General features: G+C 41.3%; 1 protein-coding gene across 4 annotated transcripts in view; it reads left to right on the top strand.

Annotated features, from left to right (window-relative positions):
• Positions 1 to 26,810, top strand: part of PDGFRA (platelet derived growth factor receptor alpha) — a 68,185-nt gene that overhangs the window by 31,545 nt on the left and 9,830 nt on the right. For all 4 annotated transcript variants that reach the window (XM_039362896.1, XM_039362898.1, XM_039362897.1 and 1 more), the window contains exons 8-19: positions 413 to 528; positions 3,591 to 3,714; positions 4,922 to 5,115; positions 8,708 to 8,802; positions 9,104 to 9,236; positions 10,861 to 10,965; positions 13,364 to 13,474; positions 15,120 to 15,273; positions 16,965 to 17,131; positions 21,546 to 21,655; positions 24,265 to 24,387; positions 25,647 to 25,758. In XM_039362896.1, the coding sequence (XP_039218830.1) occupies positions 413 to 528; positions 3,591 to 3,714; positions 4,922 to 5,115; positions 8,708 to 8,802; positions 9,104 to 9,236; positions 10,861 to 10,965; positions 13,364 to 13,474; positions 15,120 to 15,273; positions 16,965 to 17,131; positions 21,546 to 21,655; positions 24,265 to 24,387; positions 25,647 to 25,758 (1,544 nt within the window). The remainder of the gene's footprint in view (positions 1 to 412; positions 529 to 3,590; positions 3,715 to 4,921; positions 5,116 to 8,707; positions 8,803 to 9,103; positions 9,237 to 10,860; positions 10,966 to 13,363; positions 13,475 to 15,119; positions 15,274 to 16,964; positions 17,132 to 21,545; positions 21,656 to 24,264; positions 24,388 to 25,646; positions 25,759 to 26,810) is intronic.

The raw sequence follows: 26,810 nt of genomic DNA, 5'->3' as shown, positions 1-26,810 counted from the left end.
ACCTGTCTATAATCTGAACCTTCCATTCCCACAATCCTTGTTTTCTTCCCCTTCTGCTCTATCTTTCACTGTAACAGCAATTAAACCAGTTCCAAATCTCATGTTTATTGTTTGTATAATCAATCTGCTGCCTGTGTTCTGAATCAGACTATAAGTCCCCAAACCTCCAATTTTCTTTGGTTGAAAAGAAGTAAGGCCAGTGATCTTAACTCTTGTCAGTAGTAAAAACGGGATATAAATGTTATAAATTGATTTAGGATCAGAGAGAAGAGGTACTTCAGAATTGTGGCATTTGGGTCTAAGTGAGTCTTTTCGGATACATATATTTTGGTCTCCATTAAAATAATGATTTGCTTCCTGCTGTGCTGTGCTATTTTTTTTTAATCACGTTTTTTTAAAATTATTCTCACAGATATCAGAGTGTATTAAAATTAATTCGTGCCAAGGAAGAAGACAGTGGATATTATACACTGGTAGCACAGAATGAGGACGAAATTCAAAGATACACTTTCTCCCTGCTCATACAAGGTAAACCTGTAAAAGGGGACAAGCCAACATTACACACATCACACGGGAAGCACATGAGGTATAAATATAACATATCGTCTGACGGGTAAATGTAATATTGAGGAACAGCTTAGAATGCCAGATCAGCTATGAAGGCCACTGGTAACACACATCTCAAAATTCTTTTTTTTATTAATTTTTTTAAAAAAATTTACAATATAAACCCTCCCATCCCTTCCCCCCCTCCCCCACTTCCCAGAGCTGATTACAGGGTGACAAATAAACAAACATAATCTATCTAACATAAACCAATTACCGAATATGCCGGCGTATAAGGCGACCCGGCGTATAAGACCCCCGTCTTCGGCGCCAAGTCGCATGCCTAGAAAGTCGTCTTATACGCTGGAAACTACCAGTATTTCCGGCGTATAAGACGACTCGGCGTATAAGACGACCCCCGACTTCGGCGCCGATTTTAACGCAAAAGTCGTCTTATACGCCGGAATATACGGTATACTATCAAACAAAACCATAACGCACTTTAACTCCTTTTCAAAACAAATATTAACAAATTAAAACAAAAATAATAATATAATTAAAACTATTAATAATTATCTAACATCTACACGTATGTAAGATAATACTTATCAGTTTCACATTTCTTTTGAATATAATTAATCCACCTTCTCAATTCTTGTGATGATCAAATAAAAGAAAACCCTCCTTTGTGCAACTTATTTGAAGAGGGATTGAAGTTTCACTTTAGTAACACATTGAAGCAGGAAGGTCAGAAAAGAAAAAAAAATAGATGGGTATAGATCAGGGATAGGCAACCTTGGCTCTTTTATGACTCGTGGACTTCAACTCCCAGAATTCCTGAGCCAGCAATGGCTCAGCTTGGAAACCTCTCCCTTTCCCCTCAGCATGGCTGGCTCAGGAATTCTGGGAGTTGAAGTCCACAAGTCATAAAAGAGCCAAGGTTGCCCACTTCTGGTATAGATGAACTGGTATAAATAGTGCTTCTGAAATTCAGCCAGTAACTTAGCAAATTATGTAGGAAAATAGTGCTTGCTTGCTGATACTGGTGGATGATAGTCTGGGAATTATTTCAGTCAACATACTTCAACATCTGCTGTGCCTGGCTGAAAAGCAGATGTGGTCCCATCCATGAGGTTTTAATTTGGAGAGAGGAAGGGGCACATTAAAGGGATAAGGAATGGCAGAGCAAAATAAGCATTTAGCGCAGAACTTACCCTGATGACCATGTTTAAGGAAGAAATTTGGAAAGAGTTCATAGAGATCTGTTTCCATTCAGTGCTATCAGATAATGTTTTATTTACTTGCGTCCTTAAAAAGGGCTTCAATTAATTGGCTCGTAGATTGTAAATGTTTTTGTACAACTTGCAGATGGTAAATGCTGCTTTAGGAGAGCGTTTCTCTTTGACGTGGAGAGAAGTGTATTAATTTTTTATCACAGGATCTGTAATAACAATGCATAATGCTTTAGCTAAAATCAGAAAGTTCCTTTTGCTTCTGAATGCTTGGATTTATACATTTGTAAAATGAACTGATTGGGAAACTGACTGTTAATGGCCATTTTGTGACTTCTATGGGAGGATCATTTGCTATTCATACTGATTAGATTTACTGTAAAGTTCTCGATGTGTATCAAGGTAAATCTTTAAATAAATAAATGATTCAGAGAACTGCTGTAGGCTTCAATTAGTAAATAAGGAATTGTTTTCACTATGGCAAACTCCCATGATAGAAAATAAAAAAAATCTTTTTGGATTAAAAAAAAAACTTTCTCTGGTAAATGACACTTATATTGAAGTTCTGGTAATACTGCATGTCAAATGACTGAAATAATTTAATGTTCTGATTATTTATCAAGTAATAATGAGCATTGGCAGCCTAAATTCTGAGATAAGAAATGCTTTGTTAAGATTGAAAATTGAATTAGCTGATTTTAAGTTGAAATAGTCAGTTTAAGTCTTGATTCCTCACATTTTTTTCAGAGAAATATGGGTGCAGAAGACTTGTTAAATACAATATCTTATCCAGCTGCCTATACCAGGGGTAGGCAACCTTGGCTCTTTTATGACTCAGGGACTTCAACTCCCAGAATTCCTGAGCCAGCATGGCTCAGCTTGGAAACCTCTCCCTTTCCCCTCAGCATGGCTGGCTCGGGAATTCTGGGAGTTGAAGTTCACAAGTCATAAAAGAACCAAGGTTGCCTACCCCTGGCCTATAGTGTATTATGGTCAAAATGGCCCCAGATATTCTGTATCCAGAACATTGCTGACTCTTTAGAGACTGTTTGCAGTTACAGTGGTAACGAACAAGTAACCAGTCTTCGCATTTATAACCTTTGCAGGTCTGTAAAGCAAAGGAAAGCTGAAGTCAAATCATAAGCACAGTCCTGGTTTCACTTGGTGGCTGCTTTGTTTACTGACCAAGCTGTTTGTCCCAATTTTGCTATGCTAAAAGAGGACTACACATAAACTATCAGTAGCTTGATCTCCTATCAATGATCTTCATGGTAGTGATTTCCATATATACTAGATTTCAGCTCTCATGAGTTGCAAGCATTCTGTTGTGCCACATTGGCTGAGACCAAGGGAAGTTCAACAGATCCCAAACCCACCAGATTCAGCTTGTGACTATGTTTAGTTGGGGCTACCTCTGGGAAAATGTGCAGTGTATTGCCATCTAGTACTGCAATCTTCCTACTTAGAAGTAACTTATGGTGAACTACTCTCCTTTTAGGCAAGCAATCACAGAACTGCATGATAGGGTCAAATTTATATGGATGTCTAATTAAACTTCATCTCACTTGAGTTAAGAGAAAAGTATTTCAGGTAAATAAGCATAGATAATTCATATAATGCAGGAGACTATCCTGTCTCAGGGAACACAAGCCTCCCCCCCCCCCAAAAAGGCCTCCATTTCTGAAGCTGCATTTCCTCAAGAAACAACTGTGTCTGCCAGGCAGATGTGAATTCAAAAATAGTCTGGCTCCGAAGAAACCAGCTCCAGCAGACAAACTTCTTACATGCTCTTCCCAATTTATCCCTTTCCAGTTCCAGCTTTAATTCGGGACCTGGTAGATAATCACCACGGCTCTGTTGGGCAGACAGTCAAATGTTTGGCAGAAGGGACACCCCTCCCCGATGTGGAATGGCTGGTTTGCAAGGACATTAAGAAGTAAGGCCTTTGATTTTGGCTGCCTTGTGTGGCTTTAGCTGGCTGGTATAACGACATGTTTACTACATCCTTTTCATAATATATATGTTCCTCAACTGGGCGCCTTCCAGTTTGTATTGCATTTCAATTCCCATAACTCCGAAACTGGGAGTCATTTATTAGCTAACAATAAAGTAGTAATACAAAATGGCAATGGACAGTCAGGATAGAGAGTGGCTAAAGGATTATGGGAGTTGAAACCATTTGAAAATACGTTTGGACATCGCTGAGGTAAAGATTGCAGATTTGGGAGTGGGAATACCATTTATATTGATTAAAATGCCTCTTGAATTTTTAATTTGGGTGCAGTCAATGTATTGTTAAATGTGTGAATGCATATAACGTATTTTTAAACAACCCAAGAGACAAGATTTCCTAAACAGAGTTGGACTAACAGCAATGGTTAATCATTTCTCTTACACGATGTCTACTCAACAACTATTGTTTTCTTCCTTATAGAAACAGATACCCCTTGTGTGTTGGAGTGATATATAATTTAAAACCCAAAATTAGTAATAAGTCAACCTTATGAACTGCATCTAACAATATTTCCTAAGCTTAAGTTTTGTGTGAAAAGCATGCTATAAATCTGTCAAACCCTTTGGAATGAAGGATAAAAGCTGAGATTTGTCCATGTACATCAGTGGTTCTCAACCTTTTTAATGCCACGACCCCCAACCGGTCGTAAGTCGAGGACTACTTAACCGGTCATAAGTCGAGGACTACTCAACTGGTGCAGCACCGTTTGCAGAATGGGACTTTTGGCGGGCTTAGCAGGGCAGAGACAGCCTGGACAATTCCTATTGGCTTTTGAAAGCCAATAGAATTAGACTCTATTCAAGAGAGTCTGTTCTATTGGCTTTCAAAAGCCAATAGAATAAAAGGGAGTAGCACAGCTAAGGAAAAGGGGGAAAAAAATGGCGGACTGCGTTGTTTGGCGACCCCCGTGAAATGGTCGTCCCGACCCACAGGTTGAGAACCACTGATGTACATGGAACCATTCTTAATACTCCTGAAATGTTGTTGTGATATTAATAAATGTTCAAAGAAAATTTTGATGCTGCTTGGGTATGTCCCGATGCACGTCAAGGTATTTGTTCACTAAATAGTCTTCAGTAAAGGAAGACTTTTTTGGGGCGGGATCAATCAAAAAGCGATTTCTCTCTAGATGCAACAATGACACCTCATGGACCCTCCTGACCAACAATATCTCTGACGTTACGGTGGAGACTCATCTTGATGAGAGGAACATGGTAGCCAGCCAGGTGACTTTTCAGAAGGTGGAAGACATCATGGCTGTTCGATGTATGGCTAAGAATGACCTTCGTACTGTTACAAGAGAACTAAAGCTTGTGGCTCCTAGTAAGTTAATTTTTTTTGATTTTATGTTAATTAGTTTAACTTAGAAGACTTTCACCTGTTTAGACACCCAATCAAATGTATTAAGGCAGCGTCCCCCAATCTTTTGGGCACCAGGGACCGGTTCCATGGAGTGAGGTTTTTCCACGGACCGGAGGGGGCGTGGTTTCGTGTGCTGTCTGCATCCCGCGGATGGGGCTTTGCTTATTTATGCGGACCGGTTGCTGGCATGCCGTGGACCGGTGGCGGTCCACAAACCGGGGGTTGGGGACTCTGTTTTAAGGTAATGGTAACTTATTATTCAGAGCCAACGTGTGGAGTTTTCATGAGTATTTTAAATACAGATAACCCACAAATGAGCCCCAAATTTCTGTTCCTAAGCAAGACAATTGTTAAGTGAGTTTTGCCCCATTTTAGGACCTTTCTTGCCACAGTTGTTAAGTGAATCACGGCAGTTACTAAGTTAGTAACAGGGTTGTTAAGTCAATCCCCATTGTCTTTGTTTGTCAGAAGGTCGCAAAAGGGGATCACGCAACTGCACTGCAAACTTGTCATAAATATGAGCCAGTTGCCACGCAGCTGAATTTTGATCACGTGACCATGGGGATGCTGCAATGGACATAAGTGTGAAAAACGGTCATAAGTCACTTTTTTTCAATGCCGTTGTAACTTTAAATGGTCACTAAATGAATAGTTTATGAATTCGAGGACTACCTGTTTTGCAATCTGTCTCATTTGAAGCAGTATGACAGTTGTACTTAATGAGGGACAATTCCTATACTGTGGGCAAATTTCCATAAGATAACTTTGTTTAGAGTTATGGTAGAAAGCAGGGTTCTTCAAACTTGGCCCTTTTATGACTTGTGGACTTCAACTCCCAGAATTCCTCAGCCTGGCTTAGGAATTCTGGGAGTTGAAGTCCACAAGTCATAAAAGGGCCAAGTTTGAAGAACCCTGGTATAAAGGAAAAATCTGTCTCCATTACCTTTGCCCAGCTGATTTAGTTGACTGATAACTTTTATTTATTTATATATTAAAGAAATATGTATGTGACTGTCCAACTCACGGTGACTCCTGGCAACTTAAAGGAATAAGCCCCGTATACAAAATGCAATACATCCCACACACCCTGGCAATAGCGTTTATCTATTTATTATAAATATTTATCTTTTCATTGGCTTTTTAGACACCTACAATTCTCTTTTAATCTTATCTTAATTTATATTATTTGCTGCTTTCAACACTGTTTGGTAGAAAAGCGTAAAAATATCTTCCAGAAACAAATTCTGACAGGTCATTAAAAAACATCTTCATTTCCCAAATGCTAGACTACATTTGTTCAAAACAAAAGCAAACAGTCAAAAAGCAGTAGATGGGGAATTATGGCAGACTGAAAACAATTTCTGCTTACTGTTCATATCAGTGCTGTACTAAAACTTCTGAAACTTTAGCTGGCACAGTATGAAGATTCTAAGTTTAGAATCTCAGAATTTGTTTTTAGAAAAGTAGAAGAAATATTGATATGAGACTTTAATCTCAAACAAGAGAACATCAACATAACAGATGCACATAGATTAAAAATGAGAGCTCAATTCAGCTAAAATTAAGTACTTAATTAGTTCTCATGTAGGTATTAAATAATTGCCAAAATTAAGTATTACTTCTGAAAGAGAATACTTTTTTAAATCTTTCCTGTTGTAATAAAAACAGGAAAGTGAGTTCCGTTCCAGAAGTAATGAACCTTATTGAATTCATTATATTTATTGTGAGGTAAATGTGTACAAAGAAGATTTATTGAACAGCCGATCTGTGACTAATGAAGATTAATTAAAGACACTGGGATTTATTTCTGAGGGAAACAAATTCATTCTTAATTTCTCCATCAGAGTCAAGGGCCGAAGATGACAATATTCTATACATTTTCCTAGGAATAAGTTCAACTGAATTTAATGAACACATTCAAGGACACAAGATTAAAGTACTTCCTCAACCCCAAAACAGCACAACGTCAGATTTTTTTTTTAAGAAGACATAATTACAATGAGGAAAGATCCATTTGATGTAGCACATATATCTGAAAATAAGTACACATTAAAAATAAAAACATGTAAATTTAGGCTAGCTTTTATAAAATAACAGATTAAGCATGTACAGGTAGTCCTTGAATTAACCACCACAATTTAGGTTGCTAAATGAGAAATTGGTTAAATGAGTTTTGCCCCATTTTACGACTGTTCTTACTACATTTGTTAAGTGAACCACTGCAGTTGTTAAATTAGTAACACGGTTGTTAAGCGAATCTGACTTCCCCATTGACTTTGCTTGTCAGAAGATCACAAAAGGGGATCACATGATCCTGGGAACGTTGCAACCGTCGTAAATATGAACCCGTTGCCAAGCATCTAAATGTAAATCACGTGACCACAGGGATGCTGTAATGATCATACGTGTAAAAAATGGTCGTCAGCCACTTTTTCTCAGCGCCGTTGTAAGTTTGAGTGGTTACTAAACAAACTGTTGTAAGTTGAGGACTACATGCATGGATGTGACAGATTTTTTAGTTTGCAATGTATCTGTCAAAGGAACAGTAACAGCCATAAACCTCTTAGACAAAAGAGGGTTTGTCTTCTTTGTTATTTCATGGGGCTTGTTCCCACACATTTCCTTTGCTTTTGTTTTTAACAAGGATGACAGAGGACAGAAACAGAAGGGAAGTGAACTATATAATTTTTAAATGGCTTAATTTGGAAAGATTGGCTTTTGTTTTTTTGCTGGCACGCAATGTAGGATGATTGCATGAGTTTTTGTAGGTTAACTTTATTAGGCTTGCCTAATTCCTATGTCAGGGGGTCATCAAACTTGGCCACTTTAAGACTTGTGGACTTCAAGATCACGTGAAGTATTAATACCACTTTACAAGGCCTTGGTAAGGCCACACTTGGGATACTGCATCCAGTTTTGGTCACCACGATGTAAAAAAGATGCTGAGACTCTAGAAAGAGTACAGAGAAGAGCAACAAAGATGATTAGGGGACTGGAGGCTAAAACATATAAAGAATAGTTGCTGGAATTGGGTATGTCTAGTCTAATGAAGAAAAGGACGAGGGGGGACATGATAGCAGTGTTCCAATATCTCAGGGGCTGCCCCAAAGAAGAGGGAGTCAAGCTATTCTCCAAGGCACCTGAAGGCAGGATAATAAGCAACGGGTGGAAACTAATCAAGGAGAGAAGCAACCTAGAACTAAGGAGAAACTTCCTGACAGAACAATTAACCAGTGGAACAACCTGCCTCCAGAAGCGGTGAATGCTCCAACACTGGAAGTTTTTAAGAAGAGACTGGACAGCCATTTGTCTGAAATGGTATAGGGTTTCCTGCCTGAGCAGGGGGTTGGACTAGATGACCTCCAAGGTCCCTTCCAACTTTATTATTACTTTTACTGCTGCTACTACTACTACTACTACTATTATTATTATTACTCCCAGAATTCCCCAGCCAGCCATGCCTGTCCTATGTTAATACCAGTGAAGTCAGAATGAAAAGTTAGTTTGCTTTAAAAAAAGGAACGAACGAATCCTCTGTGCTTCTCCTTTATAGCATTAAGATCGGAACTCACGGTGGCGGCAGCTGTCCTCGTGCTCCTGGTGATTGTAATAATCGCGCTGATTGTCCTGGTGATCATATGGAAGCAGGTAAGGAGAAATCCTTTCTCTAAACCAGTGGTTCTCAACCTGTGGGTCGGAACCCCATTTGGGGTGGAACGACCATTTCACGGGGGTCGCCAAACAAGGCTGTCCGCCATTTTTTCCCCCTTTTCTTTGGCCACACCCCTAGCACCCGGTGATGTATAAGTGGTTGGGGGTCACCACAACATGGGGAACTGTATTATGGGGTCGCGGCATTAGAAAGGTTGAGAACCACTGCTCTAACTCAACTTCTGCACGGTTTAACGTATTGGGATGGAGCTGACCTTCCATGCCTTCTTTTGCGCAGAAACCCAGATATGAGATCAGATGGAGAGTCATTGAGTCGATCAGTCCCGATGGCCACGAGTACATCTACGTGGATCCTATGCAATTGCCCTATGACTCAAGATGGGAATTTCCTAGGGATGGATTGGTGCTAGGTAAGGATCACCCAAAGACTTGCGATTGTTGCTGCCGCCAAGAAAAGAGTCTCGGAATTTTTCATAGGAAACCTCAGAGCTGAGGTGGCGCAGCAGTTAGCGAGTGCAGTACTGCAGGCCACTTTAGCTGACTGTGTTCAGCAGGTCAGCGGTTCAAATCTCACCGGCTCAAGGTTGACTCAGCCTTCCATCCTTCCGGGGTAGGTAAAATGAGGACCCAGATTGTTGGGGGCAATGTAAATATATATATATATATATACATTGCTTACTGGTGTAAACCGCTTAGAGAGTGCTTGCACTTAAAGCGGTATATAAGTCTCATAAATTAATTAATTAATTAATTAATAATGTACCAGAAATGGGTTACACTAGAAGGCCTTCAAGTTTTCTTCCAACACTGTTATTATGCTGATCCTCTTGGCAACAGGTCCTTCATCCCAAACAGCTCAAAAGGCTACAGGTGAGACTGTTATGGCCTTTCGGTTCTTGGAAAATATTCTTTTTTTTTTTCCTTTTTTTTAATAATTTTTTTTAATTTTCCATTTATTCAACATACAAAATACAATTTACAAGATAAGATAAATTCATAACCATTGGTGCCGCTTGTCCGTTCCCACCAAGCTTCATCCACCCTCTCTAATACCTTCCCTACTTCCCTCCTCTTTCTCTCCTCCCCTCCTACTCTCTTCCTCTCCCCTTCTCCTCTTACCATCCTACATCTTCCCTACACCTTCCTCCCCTCTCATCCCTCTCAAACAAGGAACGCAGCATAGTTGAAATGCCCAAGTAGCACCTCTCACATAAACTACCATATCTATATTATCCTTACCCACCCACTCACCCACCCACCCACCCGCAACCCCCCCCCTCACTTCCCAGAGCAGAATACAGGGTTATTAATAACAAAATTAACAATATACAATAAGAAAAAAGGAAAAATAAAGAAAAAAGGAAAAAAAATCATACTTAACCCTTAACTCCCCTTAAATTACATCATCATAAAACAAATCTCTCCTAGAACATTTACTATAAAATTTACTCATAAAATAAAGGAAACTTTGTAGTCCCGTATTTTTTCTGAATATAATCTATCCATCTTCTCCATAGGTTCTTGGAAGATATTCTTATCGTAGTGAAATGGAAAATATTTTTTTTAAAATTCTTTTATGGGGCTTCATGACAAATCCCAGTAACACTGGAGCAGTTCATGCTGTTTCTATTCTCTGGCCTGGAGCTAATCAAATGTCCTCTTGTTGATAGTGACATGATGAAAAAAAAGAGAGCTTAGGCACTTCTGCTTACTTAGGGCATCTTGCTTTCTATCTTTTCTCACGCTTATTTTATGCGAAAGTGAAGTAATAATTTAAGATGGCGGACTTCTCAACTTTATCACTTCAGATTGTAGCTAGATGGGCATCCTGTACAGAATTGAAATAAGGCCATATTTTTTTGAGTTTCAACTCTTGCCTAATTAAAAACAGGCTTCCAGTGCTCAAGAAGAAGGTACTAGTAGATTTTACTAGGTTTACGGAAGTTACCCATGCCACATATTTAGAAAAACTCTCGAAAGGAAAAAAAATAACTCCAGAGTTAATTCTCAGCAACTGTATTCTCTCGCCTATAGGCCGAATCCTTGGCTCTGGAGCTTTTGGGAAAGTAGTGGAAGGAACCGCATATGGATTAAGCCGGTCACAACCAGTGATGAAAGTAGCTGTGAAAATGTTGAAACGTAAGTATTTTTTTTTCCATTTACAGCTGATATACCGCATCATTCTGTTATGTATTCAAGATGGGCAGTGTTTAATATTCGTATGTTATGTATATGTAGGGCTGTTGGTCTATACCAGTGGTTCTCAACCTGTGGGTCGCGACCCCATTTGGGGTCGAACAACCATTTCACGGGGGTCGCTAAACAACGCAGTCCGCCATTTTTCCCCCTTTTTCCTTAGCTGTGCTACTCCCTTTTATTCTATTGGCTTTTGAAAGCCAATAGAATAGACTCTCTTGAATAGAGTTTAATTCTATTGGCTTTCAAAAGCCAATAGGAATTGTCCAGGCTGTCTCTGCCCTGCTGAGCCCGCCAAAAGTCCCATTTTGCAAACGGTGCTGCACCAGTTGAGTAGTCCTCGACTTACGACCGGTTGGGGGTCGCGGCATTAAAAAGGTTGAGAACCACTGGTCTATACATACGTTGTATATAGCATGTATATGTTGTATATAGAATGTTTAGGTGTGTGTCATGTATGTGTTCACTTTGAGAATGGGCAACTAAATTTCATTTTTGACGTGTGTTGTTGTGCCCACAGTAAAAAATGACAACAAAGGTTGCCTTGCCTTGCCTTGCCTTGCCTTGCCTTGTCCCATCCCATCTTCTCTTCTCTTCTCTTCTCTTCTCTTCTCTTCTCCTCCCCTCACCCTACCCTACCTCATCTCACCTCACCCCATCTCATCTCAGCTCATCATTCTCTTGAATGCCATCTCATTAGCATTTGAGCTTGCAATAAAGATTAATCAGCTCAATGTATTTCCTGTAGACTTAATATTTAATGTGACTAGTCTTTTTTTTTTTTAAAGGATTGAATAAAGTTACCAGTTGATACTTCTGTTCATAGTAGCGGAGCTGAGAAAATCTAATTATATATAGGAACTCATCAACACACAACCAACCGTGGGCAACCAGAATTTCCATTGCTAAGCGAGGCAGTTGCGCCCAATTTTATGCCCACATTTGTTAAGTAAATTACTGCCGTTGTTAAGTGAATCATGCAGTCATTAAGCACATCCGCCTTCCCCCATTGACTTCGGTGTGTCCGAAGCCAGCTGGGAAGTTTGCAAATGGCGATCACGTGACCCAGGGATGCTGCCACGGTTGTAAATATACGACTGTTGCCAAGTGCCCAAATTTTGGCCTCATGACTGTAGGGATGTTGCGATAGTTGTAAGTATGAGTACTGGTCATAAGTCATTCATGGTGCAAAATAATAATTTTGCAGCGCTCACAGTCTGATTCAGGAAACAATCTACACTGGGAAATGTCCACCCTAGGAAGATAGCGCTGCTTTATTTATTAAGCAAGTTAAGGAATCAGCAAATAAAATGAAAGGAGTTCTCTTTCCCTAGCACAGGGGTAAGCAACCTCAGCTCTTTTATGACGCGTGGACTTCAACTCCCAGAATTCCTGAGCCAGCCATGCTGAGGGGAAAGGGAGAGGTTTCCAAGCTGAGCCAGGCTGGCTCAGGAATTCTGGGAGTTGAAGTCCACGAGTCATAAAGCAGCCTAGGCCAGAGGTAGGCAACCTTGGCTCTTTTATGACTCGAGGACTTCAACTTCCAGAATTCCTGAGCCAGCCATGCTGAGGGGAAAGGGAAAAGTTTCCAAGCTGAGCCATGCTGGCTCAAGAATTCTGGGAGTTGAAGTCCACGAGTCATAAAGCGGCCTAGGCCTAGGCCAGAGGTAGGCAACCTTGGCTCTTTTATGACTCGAGGACGTCAACTCCCAGAATTCCTGAGCCAGCCATGCTGAGGGGAAAGGGAGAGGTTTCCAAGCTGAGCCATGCTGGCTCAGGAATTCTGGGAGTTGAAGTCCACGCGTCATAAAAGAGCCAAGGCTGCCTATCCCTGCCCTAGCAGATCTTCTTTTGAAAACTATTTTTTCCCCAAGAAGATTCCTGTTCATAAAGAAACAGTAACCATGCTAACTTATTTCTGTGCAGATTGTCCTCGACTTACAACAGTTCATTTAGCGACTGTTCAAAGTTACCACAGCACTGGGAAAAGTGACTTATTTTTCACAGTTACAACCTTTGTAGCATCCCCACGGTCACGGGATCAAAATTCAGATGCTTGGCAACTGGTTCATACTTACGACCACTGCTGAGTCCCAAGGTCACGTGGTCAACCCTTTGCAACCTTTTGACAAGCAACGTCAATGGGGGAAGTCAGATGCACTTAACAACCGGGTTACTAATGAACTGGAGTGAGGCACTTAACAACTGGGGCAAGATCGGTCATAAAATGGGGCAAGACCCACTTAACAACAGAAATTTTGAGCTCAGCTGTGGTCACGACTACCTGTAATTTCTAGAATAACACATTCTAACTCTCTTGTGTACCGTATTTTCCCACCAGCAACGGCAAGGTCCAGCGAAAAGCAGGCTCTTATGTCTGAATTAAAGATAATGACCCATCTTGGGCCCCACTTGAACATTGTCAACCTGTTAGGAGCCTGCACAAAATCAGGTAAATTTCTCTAGCCGTCCTCTCTTTTGTCCCTTTCGCTTGAAAAAAAAGAAAGAGACCAGCAGGGCTGGCTGCTCTCGTTGAGCTAGTATTTAGAAGAGTAGGCTGTAATTTAAGAAATCAAACGCTGGCCATTTTACTCGATCACTGTTGCGGTTTGCTATACAAGTCTTCCTAGCATGATGTTCTTCAGATGTGTTGGTTTCTACAACTCCAGATCTGCTCAAAGGACAACTCCTATGAATTACTAGCCAGCAGGGCAAGCACATCGGGGAGGCGCCAAGTTTGGGAGCTAGCATAATTATTCTATAATTATTGTCAATCCTATGTTATCAGGATTGCATAATTTAAGACCTCACCAAGCCAAACACGGCCTCTTTAGCCATCGAAAGAAGTGACAAGAGACTTCCAAGCAGTGGTGGGATTCAAATAGGTCAAACATGTCAAACACAAGGCCCGGGGGCCGGATGTGGCCCGCGAAGTGGTTTCATGTTACCCGCGAAGCTGTCCTGGAAACAGTGAGGGAACAGCGCCCTCTGCCTTGGCCCTGTTCCAGGCTAGCCGGGAGCCAATGTACAATTTTGTGATGGCCATCTTGGCATTTGCCCCAGTGGACCATGCCTTGGCACTTGCCCTGGTCCCACCCCCTTCTGCCAGAGACCCTCAGATCTGTCCCACTCCTGCCCAGGCCGCCATAGGCACCCTTGACACGAATGATGTAGAATTGGCCATGCCCACCCAGTAGGCCACACCCACTCCATCCACGCCCTCCCAGTAAGCTGCACCCACTCTGGCCACACCCCCCCCAGGGCAACTACAATGCTGATGCGGCCCTCAGTGAAATTGAGTTTGACACCCCTGAAATAAGTGAACAACCGGTTCTCTGTCTGGATGCCGCTTCCGGAAGTCCATTCTGGGCCTGGGCAACAAAAAATTAGCTACCGGTTCTGCCAAACTGGTGCAAACCGGCTGAATCTCACCACCACTTCCAAGTACAGAAAGGTTGCTATGAACATGGTAGGTTATCATTCGTAGTTCTTGACATTCAGATTTCAGAACCTTTCTGACAGCCTTTAAGGTCGTGTTTATGTGTATAATTCAGTGTAGAAAAGTCTCTGATGACCACTAAATACCGTACTTTCCGGTGTAAAAGATGACTTTCGTAAGTGGTAAAATCGGCGCCAAAGTCAGGGATCGTCTTATACGCCGAGTTGTCTTATACGCCGGAAATTACGGTAGTTTCTGGCGTATAAGATGACTTTCTAGGCGTTTATGTGTATAATTCAGTGTAAAAAAGTCTCTGATGACCACTAAGTACCGTACTTTCCGGCGTATAAGATGACTTTTGCAAGTGGTAAAATCAGCGCCAAAGTCGGGGGTCTTATACACTGGGTCACCTTATACGCCGGAATATACGGTATGTCTCGAAAGGCAGATTTGGGGAGAGTGCCTAAGGCTCTCAGCGTTTTGCTTTTGTGACAAGAATGGGAGATGAATTCAAAGACTTCCTTCATGCTTCTTGGAGTTTGTCCACCAAGAAAGAATCATTGTTATTGAGACGTAATCCCTATCATTGATCTTCGATTAGTTTCCAAACATGACTTCCCGGAGGCATTAACTATTCTGCTTTGTTCCTCCTCGCTAGGTCCAATATACATCATAACAGAGTACTGTTTTTATGGAGACTTGGTGAACTACCTCCATAAAAATAGGGATAATTTTCTGAGTCGGCACCCGGAAAAGGCGAAGAAGGATCTGGACATTTTTGGCATGAATTCTGCAGATGAAAGCACGAGAAGGTAAGCTTGAGCTCTAAAGTAATCAAAGGGACAATATTAATCTGTCCCGTCTGCCTTTAACGTATAGCCATGCTGGCCACATGACTACAGAAATTGTCTTTGGACAAACACATAAGGAACGGTTTCTGGAATTGGGTATCTCTAGTCTAAGGAAGAGAAGGATGAGTGGGGACATGATAGCTGTGTCCCAATGTCTCAGGGGTTGCCCCGAAGAAGAAGGAGTCAAGCTCTTCTCCAAAGCACCTGAGGGCAGGACAAGAAGCAAGGGATAAAAATTAATCAAGGAGAGAAGCAACCTGGAACTGAGGAGAAATTTCCTACAATTAATCAGTGGAACAACCTGCCTCCAGAAGCTGTGGATGCGCCAACACTGGAGATTTTTAAGAAAGTTGTCTGAAATGGTATAGGGCAGACATGTCAAACACAAGGCCCGGGGGCTGGATGCGGCCCGCAATGTGGTTTCATGTGGCCCGCGAAGCCATCCTGGAAACAGTGAGGGAATGGCCACCGCTGCCTTGGCCCTGGCCCAGGCCGGCCGGGAGCCAATGTACAATTTTGTGGTGGCCATCTATGCTGAAACACATTCAGTCTTAGCTCCACAAGGCCGTTTGGAAACAGCGAGGAACCAGCCCCTGCTGCGTCTGCCCCGCCTCCTGGGTGCATGCTGGGGAGGTGTCACCCTTTGTGAGGAAGAAATGCACCATCGCCTGGAAGTGGCCAGCAAATGGCCCTTGCCTATATCCGGCTTGATGGGCTCTGGGGGAGGGGTTTTGGCGCTCTTCCAGTGGACCATGCCTTGTCACTTGCCCTGGTCCCACCCCCTTCTGCCAGAGACCCTCAGATCTGTCCCACTCCTGCCCAGGCCCCCACAGGCCCCCTTGACACGAATGATATAGAACTGGCCATGCCCACCCAGTAGGCCGCGCCCACCCTGCCACACCTACCCGGCCTATGTTCCCCCCCCCCAACAATCTGAGTCCTCATTTTACCACCCTCGGAAGGATGGAAGGCTGAGTCAACCTTCAGCCGGTCAGGATCGAACTGCCGAACTGCCGGCAAGCGGCAGTCCTAGCAGAAGTAACCTGCAAGTATTGCATTCTAACCACTGCACCACCTCAGTGCACAAAAAAAGATGTTGAAAATTTGGAAAAAAAAATTCAGAGAAGAGCAACTAAGATGATCCAAGGCCTGGAGACTAAAACATAGGAAGAATGGCTGCAGGACTTGGGTTTGGCTAGTCTAAAGAAAAGAAGAAACAGGGGAGACATGATAGCAGTATTCCAGTATTTGGGGCTGCCACAAAGAGGAGGGGGTCACGTTATTCACCAAAGCACCCAGAGGGCAGGACAAGAAACAATGGATGGAAACTAATCAAGGCGAGAAGCAACCTGGAATTAAAGATAAACTTCCTAACAGTGAGGACAATTAACCAGTGGAACTGCTTGCCTCCAGAAATCGTGAGCGCTCCATCACTGGAGATTTTTAAGACGAGACTAGACAGTCATTTGTCTGAGATGGTATAGGTTCTCCTTCTTGAGCAGGGGGCTGGACTAGAAGACCTCCAAGATCCCTTCCAGCTCTATTCTATTCTAAATATTCTCAATATTTAGAAATAACAGATCGGTATAATAAATACAGCAAATATTCAAACTCCAGTTTCTTTATATTGCTACGGTGCTTTTTAATTCCAGCTATGTCATCCTGTCCTTTGAAAATAATGGTGAATATATGGATATGAAACAAGCAGACACAACTCAGTATGTGCCCATGTTAGAAAGAAAAGACAAGTCGAAATATTCTGACATCCAGAGATCTTTGTATGATCGGCCTGCTTCATATAAGAAAAAGTCTATATTGGGTGAGTCCACTTATATATCTTAGCATATATAACTAAGTAACTTTATTCTGCAAAGAATCAGACTAGATTAAGGTTAGGTTTTCTCCTTGAATTGTTCTCCCCCCCCCCCCGAACAAGTCATTTGAAGTTGTTGCTAGTCTTGTACGAGCAAAAGTTAAAAGATTTTGTGGATGGCTTTTGTCATTTCACCTCCCTATTCCACAGTTTTTATGGTTTTTTGACTGTAGTCTGCGACGTTTGGTTCCATATTGTCCCTAATAGCTGCACCATTTAGTTCTTTTATGCTGGCACTCATGGCAGAAATGATTGCCATTAGATTTTATTTTATTTTTCGTCTTTCAGGCTTGATTGCAATGGTCTCTTTCTGTGTTCATCTCTCTGTATGAGCACAAGGATAGCTAAAGGGTCAGGTCTTATGGCCATTTCGACATTCAATTTTCCTAAAAATTGAATGATTTGAGCTTGGTTTTACAGGTCGTATAAAGTCTGAAAGATTACAGCACCATCTCACTGATTATAATCTGAATTATACCTTTTTCATGAAAAACGTAATGTATTTATTCTTCCTGTAGAACAGGGGTCTTCAAACCTGGCCCTTTTATGACTTGTGGACTTCAACTCCCAGAATTCCTCCTGGCTGAGGAATTCTGGGAGTTGAAGTCCACAAGTCATAAAAGGGCCAAGTTTGAAGACCCCTGCCATAGAATCATCTGTGTTGCCGCAGGTGATAGCTTCTACTGTAAGCAACTCAAAGTGAGTCTCCAAAAGTAAGCAGGGCTGGATCTGGTTAGTCATCGGATGAGAGACCATCAGAAATTCCAGAGTCTGGGAAGTCAAAAAGACATTATGGAAGAAAGCAATGGCAAATTAATTTCCATACCGCTACCAGAACAGCAGCATAGATACCTCCACAGAGTCACCCATAATGAAGCTCAGTTCAAAGGTGTCTTTTGGCATAATAAGAAAGCCAAATAATATTAACACCCTTGAAACAAATGTCGCCATATTATTGCATGCTAGTAAATATTGTGTGCACTAGGAAGAATTGAAAGTGAAGTATTAAAGCAATTGGAATGTCCTATGCACATAGCAGTGGGTTCAGAAGGTTCCCAAATATTGAGTCCCAGAAAGTTCCTGTATCTTGAAGAATCCTACAAAAGGCAAGAGTCGTATTAGGTGTTAACATTTCCTGCTTCAGGGGACAGGGAAGGCAAAAAATATGCCAGGTTTGGCTTTTTTTTTTCTGCAAATGATAATTATTTGTTTCTTACAATTCGGTTGATTATCTAAGGTTGTTGTGACAGCATCAGCTACTATTTATAATTCAAAATGAGGTAGGTATTTAGGATGACCTCTGGAGTCAAAGATTTCCTATCTTTTCTTTCTTTCTTTCTTTTTATATAAATGTTTTATTGAGTTTTATTATTTATTTATTTAAAAAGGTTTTTATTAATAAAACAGTTAAAACAAAAAAGGACAGAATGTGTCATACCAGTACATATAATCCTAACAATTTGTTCCTTGTCATACATATAATTCCAAATCTCTATATATACATGTTTTCCTATATAATACAGTCTCAAATTTGTTTCTCTATATCTTAGCATACAGTTTTATATATCACAATCTTAACACTAACTTAAAACACGAACAGTTCTCCTTGACTCATATCAGCAATAAAATTTGTCCCAGATTTCAAAATAGGTAGGTATTTAGGATGACCTCTGGAGTCAAAGATTTCCTATCTTTTCTCTTTCTTTCTTTCTTTCTTTCTTTCTTTCTTTCTTTCTTTCTTTCTTTCTTTCTTTCTTTCTTTTATATAAATGTTTTATTGAGTTTTATAAGGGTAGGGAAAGGATAAGATAAGATCGGTATGGATATTGGATGAGGTTAGGGGATGGGGTTGGGATAAGGGTAGGGGTAGGTACAATCATGGGGTTACCCCCACAAAAAAATTCAACGCTTTAGCAAGCAGACTATCGTCCAGGTACAAATATTAAATGACAGTAATTAATATAATACTAAACAGTTACAATCACTAATAATGACAATAATCATAAAAGTAAAGCTTAGTTAATAATTACCATTCATCCTGTTAAACTTCACCGTCCTTTCTCGTTCTATCGTATTGCTAACCATTGATAAAAAATTTTTCCCATGTTTTGAAATAAATTGAATCTTCTTTCTCTTTAATCTCTAAAGTTAATCTGTCCATTTCTGCACATTCTAAGATTTTCGTAATTATAGTCCGGTCATGTGGCTATCTTTTCTTTATCCTCTTACTTAGCACATAATGCTAATGTTTATCTCTATCCATAGAACTGATCAATGATGTTTCTTAGGCTTAATGAGGGCCAGTGTCATTGGTGGCACAAATGGTTTTGTTTTCCTTTTTTTTTTGTTTTGTATTTGGCCGATTTTGAGCCACTGGTTTTGTGCTTTTCCTTAGATTAGGATTCCTTCCTAAGGGTTAACCAACTTTAAACAGAAGTAATTTGTAGAATGCCAAATTGATGGTTAGTCAAGGGCCGTATGACCAGCTCATCCCTTTTACTGTCCTATTACACTGAAATCTGATCCAGGGTTTACAAAACAGATTGGCTCGCTCCTGATTCTTGAACTGGATTCCCTTCCCATCCCAGCTCCACTGGCAGAGGCTGGTCCACTATGGCTTTACTGAGTCCACAAGTCACCAAATGATTATAATTTAGGCCTGTTGCAGCTGTCATTTTCCCGAGCATAATAAGAATCATTGATCCTTTGAGAGCCTTGGGTGACCTCAATTGCCAAAAAGCACGAGCCAGCCTACTAGCAAAGCTAAGCAGGACAAAAATGGATATGAGTAGAAAACAAGTGGACGACTCCATGCCATTTCTAAATGATGCCTTTGGATTTAAACCACACGGGAATAAAATAACAACAAGCCCTGTAATGTGTAGGTGGTACTTCTTTCATCCTGCAATTTCTAGGAAAAATGTCTATAATTAAAGGAGATATATTTAGTATTTGGATTTATTTATTTATTTATTTAAAAAAAAAGTACTCTTCTCTACTATCGATGGATAAAAACGTAGCTTGTTATGTTGAAATGTTTTGGAGATAGTACAGATGTGATAGAAGGACAGAGGAAAAAGTTGCTGGATTTGGTAAAGGGAAACGACAATCTAAGGCAGGGGTAGGCAACCTCGGCTCTTTTATGATTCGTGGACTTCAACTCCCAGAATTCCTGAGCCAGCCTGGCTCAGCTTGGAAACCTCTCCCTTTCCCCTCAGCGTGGCTGGCTCAGGAATTCTGGGAGTTGAAGTCCTCAAGTCATAAAAGAGCCAAGATTGCCTACCTCTGGCCTAGGCCTAGGCCGCTTTATGACTCGTGGACTTCAACTCCCAGAATTCCTGAGCCAGCATGGCTCAGCTTGGAAACCTCTCCCTTTCCCCTCAGCGTGGCTGGCTCAGGAATTCTGGGAGTTGAAGTCCTCAAGTCATAAAAGAGCTGAGGTTGCCTACCTCTGGCCTAGGCCTAGACCGCTTTATGACTCATGGACTTCAACTCCCAGAATTCCTCAGCCAGCATGGCTCAGTTTGGAAACTCTCCCTTTCCCCTCAGCATGGCTGGCTCAGGAATTCTGGGATTGAAGTCTACGAGTCATAAAGAGCTGAGGTTGCCTACCTCTGGCCTAGGCCTAGACCGCCTCATGGACTTCAACTCCCAGAATTCCTCAGCCAGCATGGCTCAGTTTGGAAACTCTCCCTTCCCCTCGCATGGCTGGCTCAGGAATTCTGGGAGTTGAAGTCCACGAGTCATAAAGTGGTCTAGGCCTAGGCCAGGGGTAGGCAACCTTGGCTCTTTTATGACTCGAGGACTTCAACTCCCAGAATTCCTGACCCAGCATGGCTCAGTTTGGAAACTCTCCCTTTCCCCTCAGCATGGCTGGCTCAGGAATTCTGGGAGTTGAAGTCCATGAGTCAATAAAAAGGGCTGAGGTTGCCTACCTCTGGCCTAGGCCTAGACCGCTTTATGACTCATGGACTTCAACTCCCAGAATTCCTCAGCCAGCATGGCTCAGTTTGGAAACTCTCCCTTTCCCCTCAGCATGGCTGGCTCAGGAATTCTGGGAGTTGAAGTCCACGAGTCATAAAAGAGCCAAGGTTGCTTACCCCTGATCTAAGGAAATAGCGATAATAAGTACTTAATCCTTGAATTTTATGCAGGAAAAGGGGGGGGTGTGTGATTAAATCAGTCTGCTGGAGACACTGTGTTATCTCCTTCACCTCTCGGAAAGACTCAACCTGTTCCAAAGCCTTTCACTCTTGAGGCTGCCTGAAAGAGATTGACGGATTTATTGATTCCTCTGGAGTTAAAATTTAACAAAAGCATTTTCTTTTTATTTTTTTTCCCCTCCTCTCAATGAAACTAGATGGGAAGAATCTGCTTTCTGATGATAATTCAGAAGGCCTCAGTTTGTTGGACCTTCTGAGCTTCACCTACCAGGTAGCTCGGGGAATGGAGTTCCTGGCTTCAAAAAACGTAAGTGGAAAAGCTTGGAGGGTGGTTTCATTTAAACAAAGTTTGCATCCAAGCTTTGCACAGAGGTCTTATAAAAAGAACAATCAGCAGAACGTGCATGAGAAAACAATTATTTCTATTATATACGTAATTTGAGACAGTTGACATTTTCCCACACAGCTGTCCAATCCCAGGCAAAAACCCAAATAGCCAATTCTGTCATAAATCCAGTATAACATATTTAGATCTAAAGTTTCCTATTAAATTCTAGAAAACAAAACAAAAGAAATTACTCCAATACCATTCCCTAGCAAGATTAATAAGAGGGAAGTTATCTAAATCAGGCAATGGGGAGGAAACACAATTCAAACACAAATTGGTAGACTTCACACATATCATTACCGAACATAGGCTCTGGGTTTTTGAAAGGATGAGTGCAGACACACCAAATCTAGAAGAAGTGTATTTGTACATTTACATCAGGGGTCTTCAAGCTTGGCCCTTTTATGACTTGTGGACTTCAACTCCCAGAATTCCTCAGCCAGCGTGCCTGGCTGAGGAATTCTGGGAGTTGAAGTCCACAAGTCATAAAAGGGCCAAGTTTGAAGACCCCTGATTTACATACTATTTTCTGAAAAATGAATACTATTATGAGGGGGAGAAGAAACCACTTCGTTCCTAGCTTCAAACCCAATCAATTTTCACCTCTTTTGATCAGTCACTTGAGTTATTTTAAGAACGGGGATGGGAAGGGACCCTCTCTAAATTTAACAACCAACCAGATTTTTAAATGTTGTACCCCAAGAAGGACAGTTTTCCCAGTGGGATCTTCCTGACTGTACGATGGTTGGGTCAGAGTTAGGAGTTTATCCCTGTCAGCGATTCCCCCCCCCCCAACGTATTCCATAGATCTGCTTGCCATTACATATCTTATGTATAAGTCACAGTTTCTATGTTAGGATCTAGGCAGCTTGAAATGTTCATGTGGTCAAGAGGGAGACAGTGCCAAAGCTGCATGCCAGGCTGAGAAACAAATTCAGCCTGGTTGGCTTAGTCTTCTAGATTTGGTATTTCTGCACTCATCCTTCCTCTTACTTTCCCCTAAATAAGCTACATTGCAATGATCTTAATGCTAACATTTAACATTTGAAATGTTAAAGATGGAAAAGAGAGGGTTCGCCTTTAAAGAGCCCACCTTTAACATTTCAAAAGTATAAGATCATTGCAATGTTTCTCACTAGCATCAGCCAACACCACGATGTAAAAAAGATGCTGAGACTCTAGAAAGAGTGCAGAGAAGAGCAACAAAGATGATCAGGGGCCTGGAGGCTAAAACATATAAAGAACGGTTGCTGGAATTGGGTATGTCTATTTTAATGAAGAGAAAGACGAGGGGGGACATGATAGCAGTGGTCCAATATTTCAGGGGCTGCCCCAAAGAAGAGGGAGTCAAGCTATTCTCCAAAGTGCCTGAAGGCAGGAGAAGAAGCAATGGATGTAAACTAATCGAAGAGAGAAGCAACCTAGAACTAAGAAGAAATTTCCTGACAGTTAGAATAGTTAATCAGTGGAACAACTTGCCTCCAGAAGCAGTGAATGCTCCAACACTGGAAGTTTTTAAGAAGAGACTGGACAGCCATTTGTCTGAAATGGTGTAGGGTTTCCTGCCTGAGCAGGGGGTTGGACTTGATGACTTCCAAGGTCCCTTCCAACTTTATTATTATTGATCATCGCACAGTCAGCCAGATGTTCAGACTGGATTTGGCATTTTTGTCTACCTATCGAGTCCTTACCAAGGACCTGGGATAGGCAGATGTGGATGTTTGTGGCATTACAGATGGATGGAAGCAGTTCCTAGTAAGGCCGCCTTTTGAAATTGACTAATGGCGAATTTGTCAATGCCAATGGTGTCCAAGTGGTGCTACAGTTGTTTTGGGATTGCACCCAAGGAGCCTATTACTATTGGTATTTTATTTATTATTGTTATTATTATCTGTATACAGTGGTACCTTGATATACATTGTTAATTGATTTTGGGAGGGATGATGAGTATCAAAAATAAATGATGAACACCAAACCGGCCGGCTGAAGCTTCAAATCCCCTTAGCCGGGCGATCTGATGCTGCGCTATTAAGCACAGCAACCAGAGAAACCACAATAGATGGGAAAAGAAAGGAAAATAAAAAGGAAAAATACGACCTGATCGTTGTCTCTGCCTAAAGACTGAGCCAAGCTTTACCACATCTCGTACGTGTGAAGACCAAGTTGAGACTGGGTCTCCTAGCCCAAGGGAAGAGGCATGGCAAAGGGTTGATTGACTTGGTCTCTGGGCAGGAAGACAAGGATCAACCCATCTATTGTGGATTCTCCATCGTCATGCTGAGAAAAGGCGTTCAGGTAAGACAACGCCCCTTCTCATAAGGAATAATGTAGTGAGTCACAAGGCAGCTGATACTGACAAGTTCTAGCTTGTGCATTGAGTAAACAATGAGTACCGGGACCAAATTTTTGCAGTACCAAATTTGATGAGTTTCAAAGCAATTGAGTACCAAGGTACCACTGAATAGCAAAGTCAGCTTATTATTCTAAAGTTGACTAATGTATCCTTTTTTCTTTTTTTTTTTTTACAGTGCGTGCACCGTGATCTGGCAGCACGCAATGTCCTCTTGGCTCAAGGGAAAATTGTGAAGATCTGTGACTTTGGGCTAGCAAGAGATATCATGCACGATTCAAACTATGTCTCCAAAGGCAGTGTATGTATCGCTGTTGTTTTTACCTGGGGGTGGGTGCAGTGGTGGGATTCAAATCATTCAACAGCCGGTTCTCTGCCCTAGCGACCGCTTTAAGTATAAAAGAACGATACACCGAAAGGTGGTTTATTATTTCATGCATTTACTACTTAAATAAGTACAACAAAAGAGGTACACAAAACTAGCTTGCGTTACAAGAAAGAGTTTTAAAATGTTAATAAAAAAATATTAAATAACACCTGACCAAAAAAACAATAAAACTGTTAGGATATTTCCGTATTGCTTCTTGATTGGCGTCCTCACTTGCAATTTTCTTTCCTTTTATCCGAGCATTCTGGGACTTTTTCTTGTCTAGCTATACCAAGGGTAGGCAACCTCGGCTCTTTTATGACTCATGGACTTCAACTCCCAGAATTCCTGAGTCAGCATAGTCATAAAAGAGCCGAGGTTGCCTACCCCTGGTATAGCTAGACAAGAAAAAGTCCCAGGGCCACAACCCCAGCTAATATTTGGTGGCCTCGCCCCCTTTCTCCTATGCACCAATCAGGAAACTAGAGAGATGCACCAATCAGGAAACTAGAGAGATGGAGCGTCTATTCCTGAAATTACCTCTGAGAAGCACCACCTAGTTTTCGCCTGAGTGACGTGATCGAAGGCGCCACGTCTCCATTTTGTTTTCGTTGCTCCTCTCTTGGTCTTTTGGGGAGGTTTTTTCCCCCCCCCCCACCTGGAAGGAAGTTGAATAAAAAACAGACAAGTTCTGAAAAACATAGATTTATCATAACCAGTTTGCCGAACTCAACAAAAAATTAGGTTTTGGTTCTGCCGAACCGATGCGAACCAGCTGAATCTCAGCACTGGGTGGGTGAAAAGCAAGCTGCAGCCTTTTAAAAAATGGCCAACTTTAGTGTCTTTGCTATATAGCACATTGTCTATGTCAGTGGTTCTCAAACTGTGGGTCGGGACCCCATTTGGGGTCGAACGACCATTTCACGGGGGTCGCCAAACAAGGCTGTCCGCCATTTTTTCCCCTTTGGCCACGCCCCTGGCACCCGGTGATGTATAAGTGGTTGGGGGGGTCACCACAACATGGGGAACTGTATTATGGGGTCGCAGCATTAGAAAGGTTGAGAACCACTGGTCTATGTGCTACATAGCCACATACTTATGGCGACAAATCAACTTTAAAGACAGCCCTGATAGTGAATATTGCATTTACGGCAGTTCTTGCATGTTCTCTAATTCACGTTTGCCTTTTTCAGACCTTCCTTCCAGTGAAATGGATGGCACCTGAAAGCATTTTTGACAACCTGTATACCACATTAAGTGATGTCTGGTCCTATGGCATTCTTTTATGGGAAATATTTTCTCTTGGTAGGCAAACTAATTGCTTTGGTGTATGAAAGAATTGAACCTGATAAATAAACAGCCTTCTGCAATATACGAGGGTTGAAATTTTAGTTTAGAGGCATGTTAACCAAAATGGTATCAGTATTATTTTTTTTTTTATTTGCTATGAGCCTCCGGTACTAACCGAGAACAAATAAAAATAACAACATAATATCAGCAAGTATATGTTGATGAAAAAGTTGCATCCTATAATTTTCTATTTCCAAATTTTATAACAAATCAGGTGAATTCGAATATAGAATTCTAAGAAGTTAGTTTTGTAAATAATATCAATTTCGATGTTCTCAAAAGCCAATCCATACTACTGTTTTTGATGTATGTTGGCAATCTGTAATAGTTTGTTGGTTATTATTAAATTAAAATAAATTGTGCATCCACATATTCTTTTAAATAATACATAAAAACAGTTTCAGGATGTCAGTCAGACACCAGTAGAATATCTTTTGCAAATGGTTTGATAAACATATTTGATCAGAAAATATGAAGAGATTCTGTGGTAGGGTTTTTTTTTGGCAACTCAGACTACAATTTTGATCTTTATTATGACATATTAACCCAATATCTAAGAGGTCAAAGGCTGATTTTCTATTGGGTTTTTTTCGTTCTTTCTTTTCTTTAATTAAAGCTAAACAATTCATTTTCAAAACACTTTCCCCGAAACATAATCCCGCCTGCAAGATTGCGCCTCCACTATCATTATTGCTCTCAGTCTCCCGCCCTATCACCCCCTGCCTCAATGTTGAGGGCAGTGATGGCCACAATAATGTGGTCCACCCATAAAATAAGTAGACGGATTCATATGTTATGCTAAACCAGTGGTTCTCAACCTTTTTAATGCCGTGACCCCCAACCGGACATAAGTCGAGTACTACTCAACCGGTCGTAAGTCAAGGACTACTCAACTGGTGCAGCACCGTTTGCAGAATGGGACTTTTGGCGGGCTCAGCAGGGCAGAGACAGCCTGGACAATTCCTATTGGCTTTTGAAAGCCAATAGAATTAGACTCTATTCAAGAG

The sequence above is a fragment of the Crotalus tigris genome, unplaced genomic scaffold (genome assembly GCF_016545835.1).
Source record: "Crotalus tigris isolate CLP2741 ecotype Arizona unplaced genomic scaffold, ASM1654583v1 scf7180000019483.1746242, whole genome shotgun sequence".
In the NCBI taxonomy this organism is placed as follows: domain Eukaryota; kingdom Metazoa; phylum Chordata; class Lepidosauria; order Squamata; family Viperidae; genus Crotalus; species Crotalus tigris.
This window is presented reverse-complemented; position numbering and strand designations above follow the sequence as displayed.